Raw genomic sequence first — 8394 nt, forward strand, 5'->3', positions numbered from 1 at the left:
CACATCTCTTCTGCACGGCCGTTCAATCTCACTCAGAGAGATAATAACTTATACTCAAATGAAAGCGAAATTTCTAAAAAACGACGGTGACTCGCGCTGAGTGACTTACGTGTTTGGAAATTTTTCTTCCAACTGAGTAGAAGTTTCTCTCTCTCTCTCTGAGTGAGATTGGACGGCCGTGTACCGATGATCAATCATCCCTATATAGTGAGAGCTAATGCCTGAACGAAACTATCCCATACCCACCATTCAATTATATTATGCGTAAAGGGTAGCACTGTCGTGACCGAACACCCGAACAGCCGAACGTGTTACATGACTTCACTATACTTATTAAATAAACTCGACCCCTCGGAGCGAAGCAAAACTAACATTCAGACACCGAGCAGTAAGTAGGGTAGATGTTCCAGTAGTGGAGTACATAGTATCCATAGTTGAAATTAGAAAATTTAGTATTTTCCTTTCCGATTGCTTTTTTATGGACTGCACCACAATTTCCGGCAAATAGGGAAAATAGGTCAATATCGTAACTATTGCTACGATGCTACTACTGGAACATTTACCTTAGTGAAATCCAATACAAGCATATAAGACATAGACAAAGCGAGCCCCTCCACTGAGTTGAACCAGAGTCGACGCATTGGCGCTTTCGGTCCATACTCATTTCATTTCATTTGTGATCTAACTGACAACGGGTACAGGTGCTATCTGTTCGTGTTCAGACTAAACTGCATATAAGCAATTACTGCACTAGAAACAAGATGAAATACTTGATTGTAGGAGTCGTTCTGGCTACGGTCTGCATCCAGGGTAAGATATTCGCATTGTACACCTGTATTATTGTTTTATTGAAGTAGACGCTAATAGCATTTCATTTTCTCTACATCTGCAGCCATCAGCGCGTTGCAATGCATGCAAGGCATTGAAGTGAAGAAAGCTGGCAATAGCAACGAGGCGCAAAAAAATGAGAAACCTCTGGAGATTACGGAATGCGGTGCTGGAACCGCGCTGGCCTCAACCGCATTGCTGTTCACGGTGAAGCCCAGCACAATCAGTTTTCCATCGGGTGACTACAAGTGTTACCATCTGAAGTACGACGAAAAGAACAGCGAGTCGTCGACCATTATAAAGGGTTGCATCTACAAGTCCCTGAACGTTTGCGACGGCAAGTTCTCGTCGGACAACATCCAGGAAGCTTTCTGCAGTCAATGCGACATGGATGCTTGCAACTCCGCCGGTCGATACGGGTTCGACCTGAAGCTGCTGGGATTGACCCTGGTCGCCATTGTAACTTATCTGCTGAAGTAGAGGGCTGCTGGGCGGTAGCTCACGCTCCCAAGTCGTGACTCGTTTCATCTCTTACAATCTCATCTTTTACGCTTTAGTGTGTATGTGCGCGTGTTTCAAATTGAAGGGAGGGAGCGAAATCTGTATGACAGACTCCCCTCCAGGATATTGTGCTTTGTAGTAGATGAGCTAAGCATTCGAAAATAGTGACAGTGAAGAAGACAACAACTAAAAAAAAAAAAAACCCAGACAGTTTTTTTTATGGAAAATCGATTCCAGAATCAAACGAAGACCAACGCAGAAAGGAAATGATACACCAAAATGTGCTTTGCAGCAATCGTTAACTCAGGAAACGATGTGGCCCATCAAATAAAATGGATTTTCTTTTTTACATATACCCAATTACCTCCGTTATTTTCCCCGTGGTGGTTAGAATTTAATCATTTTAAAATAATCGATTGATGACGAAATCGGTTTAATATGAACAGTGCTATATTTTTTTCGCAGATTTTTGCTTTCCTATGAAGGTGAAGAATGAAATAAATGGTTCCGGTGACGGACGAGAAACAGAACAACCAAATGACGAACATATCTAGATAGAGCTGAAATTAGGGCGTAGCAGCTTTTGTAAACATTGATTTCTCTCGATGATTTTTAGGAATTTAAAGCACCCCCACGCAAACCAACATAACCGTCGGGTAGAGTAATTCTTCTCCTACCCGATGGTGATTGTATTGACAAAAGAAGGCAATATTTACATAAGCTGTTACGTCCTAATTCCAGCTCTATCAAGACCTCATTATTATTCCGGACGACACTCCCTGAACTGGCAGAAAGCCAAGATTGGGCGGCGTAAGTCTGTTTGACTTTGACTAGCTATCTGCCGCTCAGTGTGTTTGCTCAATAGGCTTATCACACGCGAGTCATTAATTTATGCAAGCATGACCGTTTATTACTCTACGAATAGGCGTTAGGCAGCGTGGGACGACGAAGAAACCAAATGCATGCGATCTTGGTAATACTCCTCAACTGGTGACTCATTGCCGCCGTGGCTGGTGAGATTCCAAACAAAAATGCTGAGTGTGAGGTTTTACTACCGCTAACGTTACTTCTTTCATTGTTTTTGTAGTCCGGAATATGGTCTCCGTAAAACAAGATGAATAGACACACTTTCAACTTGAAATTATAGGAATCAGTACTATACGAACGGACGCTGTCGTGTTGTTGATCTGGCAAGCGTATTTTTCCTCAATTATTGTTAAGATGTTATAGTTCTTCAGTGATTTATTAAAAAAATCCGGCAGTCCGGCAGTGTTTTTATGGAAGAAAAATGTTTGCAATATAATCTATTATTATCTTATACTCATCTTAGCTCTGTTGAGATTCAGTAAACCATATCAGAATGCCTGGTCATTCACGTCTATTCCAAGGTTACTTTCACTTACAACAAGCCCCGTATACACGTAGTACCGATATCAAATGTATATTGGTACTGCGGGTACACTTTCCTCATCAAAGCAATTCCTGCTTTGTAGATGACACGTAAACACGATGCATTTCATATAAACAGTAGGATGCATTTCATATTTTTATATCTAGTTGTAATCAGTTAGCTCTCACCGCTTATGTATTGTATCCCTGCTGCTGAATCTTTGTCATCTCGATTTCTCGTTGAGTCCTGTTGAATAATCGGCATCTGTGGTGGAATACTCTTCTCTCTCTTTCTCTATCAATTTCGATGTTTTTCGAATCTCTTGTAATAGGATGCTTTGTTGATTGTTCATTAACTCTTGATTGCTTGTTATACTTATGAATATTTCACATGAATCGGCATGATTTTTTTATGAATATGGAATTTCGTTTTCGAGTTTCTTTTTTTATTTATTCAAAGGGGGGATGTCCATCAGTTCAGCTTCGAACCTGTTCGGATACGGTTGTGTATAAGTTTATTTCTGTTTTGTGCGTGCGTTCGCTGATTTTGCCAGATTAGCGCTGGCACTCTGCCTCCCGGACGGTTATACGTGTGTGATTGGTGGTTTTCTCGCTTTCCGAGAAGTTTTGGAATCGAAAAAGAAAACGTGATGCATCATGTTTGCAGGCATCAGAAGAAGTGTCGCTATCTGCGTTGTTTGTTTTTTTTTCTTCGCTTGTGCTCCCGGTACAGAAATTTGTGGCGTCGCGTGTGATAGTTTTTGATTTCAGTTTGTTTACGCGTTGTATGATTTTGTGAACGGTCGCTTCGTGTTCGCGTCATGGAGCAATCGACTACATTCGACCAGAGGATTGATCCCCGTAGGGCGGGTCTATGATCGGAGCTACTACACCAAGCGTGACATAGCTGCTTGCAAGGGATTCAGTTGGACTGATTTGGTGAGATTGTTCCATTTTTCTACTTTTGTCTATTTAAACTTAATTTCTATGAATGCGTATCGTTTGGAATCATTTGATTCGGATGAGACTCTTAACTTTTATTTGTTTACATTGTGCTTCAATTAGTATTCTTAAGAACTTCATAAAATAAGGTTTCAATATTTAAATTGAGCAGATCGACTAGCCTGGTGGCTGCCGCTTTTGCTTACTGAGTAGAAGACCGTCGGGGATCCACATTGTAAAGATTCCCTATTTTCAGCTTTTTTACAGGCTGGAGTTGTTGTTTGAACCATTTAGGTTATCAATTTAATTTATCTGTATAACAATTATTCACAAGCATTCTTCCAGGTCAATTCAAGAATAGTTTGATGATGATAAATCTTCCTAATATTCACATTACAGTTATGACCCGATCCTGTCAATCTCTCCGCGCATCAGACTGTTATTTTTCAATAATTCCACATAATTGTAATTTCATACCTTCCTCCTTCAAGATGAATGTTTAAGATACGCATACTTTGCTAGCTGACAAAATGGGGTCATTGCTGTATAATTATTCTCTTTTTGCAGCCTTCATTCAGACTGGATCTATTGATTTAAATTATTTGAGTTTTCTTCCAGCTCTTTGATGACGGAACATCACTAGATTTATACTGTAATGATTCACTCTTACAGCTTTCACCCTGGTTTTGTCTGTTGATTTGATTTGTTTGAATTGGTTTTCAGCTCTTTGGTGTTGGCAGTCGTAGGCGATCAATTTTGCTCATGCTCATGCTCTAAGTTCATTTTCAGCATTTCGATGATGGAACGTCTTCAGATTTATATTATAAGGGGGCTTATTACGGATGTCACATCACGGTGAAAAGTTGTCACTTGTCGTCACGGTGAAGTGATTCCCATTTGATTTGTACGGTAATCACGGCTCTTATTCTGAGTATCACTTTCTTATCACCGTGTAGTGACACCCGTAATAAAGCCCAATGATACACCATTTGGTTTTGGCTTCGGGCAAATCCAAGTATAATGCATGATAACACTGATTCATTTAAAACCATGGTCGCATCACTTATCAAGGTGAATCCTGATCCAACGAACCCAACTTACTAACAAAATCTCCTTTTCTGTGTCTTTTGTTGGAAATTTCAGGGTTACATCTTCCTTATTGGGAGCTGAGGAGACATAGAGCTGCATCATATTGTATGTAAAATAATTATTATTTTCATTGCGGAATACCAGTTTTTTTATCCATATAAATGTATTTTCATTATTACGTATTTTAATGTTCTGATATATTTCATTTCTCCATTACATATGTTTACTATATATATAAATAAATACTGGGTTGGGAGGGAGCATCAGGGTATCATTTGACCTGAAACTGGACGATTGGAGTGGTATGACAACCGGAGTCTAGGAGGGAATAAACACTATCATTTTCTTTATCCTACCGATTCGATTGTGATGGTGTGAATTCTACTCCAACAGTTTCAGTGAGATTGACGCGCCCTTCTTAACAAACCATCCTGTAGGAAGCTTAATAAGTATTGCGAATTGCGTTATTCGATTTGTTGGATCGTATCGTTGGAAGGAGATTCTTAAATTCCCGTGGATTTCGCGTAAGTGCCTCTGCTTACGGGTCCACCCCACCGTTTTTGGCCCTTCATACAGCGGTATTGTGAATTCAGATCGGTAGCTCAAATTGATCTTGCTATTAAGTGGAGCTGCATACAAGACAAGATCTTCGAAGGGATGGTGGCTACCTTACATACATACATACATATTCAAAGGGGGGATGTCCATTTCTCTCCAGGTACGGGTCAATGTTTGTCTGAGGCTTGCTGTACTCGGATGGCGTTTAGAACAGGCCTTGGCCTTCCCAACAAACAATTGCCTATTGAAGAAACGACTTGTTGACGATTTTCTTCCTTGTACTATTTTTAATACTTACTTCTGTTCAACAAATCTGGAGAATTAATTCAACCACAACATCGAAATATTTGGTGTTGAATAAGGTATGTCGAGAAGTTTTTATTCGACTTACAAAAGTTGTAACACAGCTTATTCGATCAAATTTTTTAATTATTCAGCGTTTATTAGATATCATCATTGCTTCCTTAAACAGCCATGGTATAAAGGTGTATAAAGACATTTGATTCTCATGTGAAATAATATTTAATTAGACACTATTAATACATTTATTAAACGATTATTCAACTACGGGACAATTAATCCGAAAATTAGAACGGGGCAGAGCATGGTTGTTCTCGTTAGTGATTTTTGTGTGGCATTTTATTTCTGTCGAAGCACGCACGCACCCACCACGCATATAGGTCATAGAAAATGTATTACATACATACATACACACATATCCTTAAGATGGGAGTTGAACCATGACCTTCCGATCACCAGCCGCTTGCCTTGCCATCTGAGCTTTCCTAGAATACGTCATACAGGCAGCTAAATAAGTAATAAAAGCTTGAATCTGAAAACCTATCAGCACTCCCTGCCGTAACTCTAGCTAATTCAAGGAGATGTGAGAATGAATAATTCATTCATAGCTGTTCAACGTGAGACCTTCGTTACCTCTCACATCTTTCTAATTTCGATGGAAAGGATGCTATTTTTTTTCGATAGATCGATGAATTGGTTGTCGTGAGTGATACGATCTATGATTACGATTTAAATAAATTAGGCGTAGAAAATAAATAAAAAAGGGTTGAGGTTAGGATTGAACGCACGACCTTCTACTTGGAAAGCGGAAACGGTAACCACTATGCTACCAATTTCGATTTGTTGTTAGCCTGAAGCAGTGTTGTGGAATAATGAATGAATACGCCGTTTGTAAATCATTTACAAAGCATGCAATTAAAATAATGACGCAAAGTGGTATAAGAGCTATTATGCTGACTGTATTCACCTTTATTCAGCAATATTGTTAAGCAATGCAATGGAGCTAGAAAACAATTATTAGACGTATAATAAATCATGTTATTACATTAATTGAAAACAGTCGAATTAAAGCGTCAATGTAAGTGCAAATTACACACAAACATCTGGTGTTGAATCAGGAAGATAGTCATTGTTTGTGTAGCTTTATATTAATCAAATCAGAGCAATCAGTGGAATAAAGGCGCATCTATCGATCTCAATGAGGTTTTTTTCAGCACATCATTTGACAATTCGTTTTATTCAGCATTGTACATTGTTATAAAGCATTTATTCAATCTATATGCTTATTTGTGACTCTGAATTGTTTACTGGGTTCATGACGCGCCATATTGAGTAATCCAGCGGATTAAGATCGGGACTAGATGGCGGCCACATATCCTTCACCCAGAACGGAAGATGTTCCTGCAACACTTCTGAGTGCGGTTCGAGGTGTGGCACGGAGCCCCATCTTGTTGAAATACAACATTTGGCTTCGGACCGTACTGCACAGCAAAAAAATAATTTTGATATCACGTCAAAGTGGATGCACTACAATCATGTCGAAAATATGGTGTAATATTACTTGCTAAAAAGGACAAAATTATCATTAATACAATGCATGAACTGGTATTACGCTGCTTTTACTGCATTTGTTTATTTATGTGGTCATAAAATTTACATGAAATTTTCGACATGATTGTAGCATAGAGGTAACTCTAAGACTAGTAGGTCCCGAAGAAAATCATTATTATTTTTGGCTCACTCAGTACCAGAACAACGGTCCCAAGCAGTCCCAAGCTATTTCACTCACCCCTGCATGTTCTGCATGAATCCACACACCCCTGATGTTATCTGTCAAACTTTCATAGCGAATCAAAACAAACATAGTGTAGTAATAGAATTTCAACTAGAATAGGGTACGTTAATCGTTTGCTTGGGACCAATAGGCTACTAAAGTGGTGAGCCAATTTAAAATCGTTAGTTTCGTATTGATTGTTGATTGTAGTGCATCCACTTTGATGTGATATCAAAATTATTTTTTTGCTGTGTGGTCTTTGATCCACAGAAGAACATACTCACTTAAAATCCCCATGTAGACCTCCGTGTTGACCTTGTCGCCCTCTGGAATGAACACCGGGTCCATTTTTTTGCCATCGGAAGCCACCAATCCAAACACCACAACGCTAGCAGGATGCTTGGTCAGATACACGTTCTTATGCTCGTCGGCCACGTCTTTTACCGGTAGAGAACTACACAGCAAAAAAATAATTTTGATATCACGTCAAAGTGGATGCACTACAATCATGTCGAAAATATGGTGTAATATTACTTGCTAAAAAGGACAAAATTATCATTAATACAATGCATGAACTGGTATTACGCTGCTTTTACTGCATTTGTTTATTTATGTGGTCATAAAATTTACATGAAATTTTCGACATGATTGTAGTGCATCCACTTTGATGTGATATCAAAATTATTTTTTTGCTGTGTAATATACCGGTCGGTTCTGGAATTTGATACGGGATCGACGGTAAACATTCTCTTGTCGGTGAACAGGATTACCGGATTTTTTCGCTTAAGGAAGTTCAAGATTTTCTTGCATTGTTCGACTCGTAGCTTCCGGATGCGGTTGGTTTTCATGTGAGTTTTATTCCGTGCCCTCGACTTTGCCCCGCAATCTTTCTTTACGATCTTCTAGTCACTGATCCCGTGTTCCTTTGCCATTTTCCTTATTGAACGCACTGGATTCTTACGAATCTTCCTTTTGATAGCAGCGATAACCCTCGGAACCCGAGCTGACCTCGG

General features: G+C 39.3%; 1 protein-coding gene across 1 annotated transcript; it reads left to right on the forward strand.

Moving 5' to 3' along the window:
• Nucleotides 1-700: 700 nt before the first annotated feature.
• On the forward strand, nucleotides 701-1647 carry LOC135714951 (uncharacterized). The gene is made up of 2 exons (XM_065238358.1): nucleotides 701-810; nucleotides 893-1647. Exons 1-2 carry the CDS (start codon nucleotides 762-764, stop codon nucleotides 1306-1308), a joined length of 465 nt encoding a protein of 154 aa, XP_065094430.1. The 5' UTR covers nucleotides 701-761; the 3' UTR covers nucleotides 1309-1647.
• The last annotated feature ends 6747 nt before the right edge of the window (nucleotides 1648-8394 follow it).

The sequence above is a fragment of the Ochlerotatus camptorhynchus genome, unplaced genomic scaffold (assembly GCF_037179485.1).
Source record: "Ochlerotatus camptorhynchus isolate MF236.1 unplaced genomic scaffold, CSIRO-AGI_Acam_v1.1 ptg000767l, whole genome shotgun sequence".
Taxonomy (NCBI): Eukaryota; Metazoa; Arthropoda; class Insecta; order Diptera; family Culicidae; genus Ochlerotatus; species Ochlerotatus camptorhynchus.

What these genes read in the sequence shown, in the direction of transcription:
- LOC135714951 (XM_065238358.1), top strand. Translation starts at nt 762, where the DNA reads ATGAAATACTTGATTGTAGGAGTCGTTCTGGCTACGGTCTGCATCCAG. An exon ending in GGCTACGGTCTGCATCCAGG is followed by an intron (nt 811 to 892) that starts GTAAGATATTCG and finishes CTACATCTGCAG; the next exon opens with CCATCAGCGCGTTGCAATGC.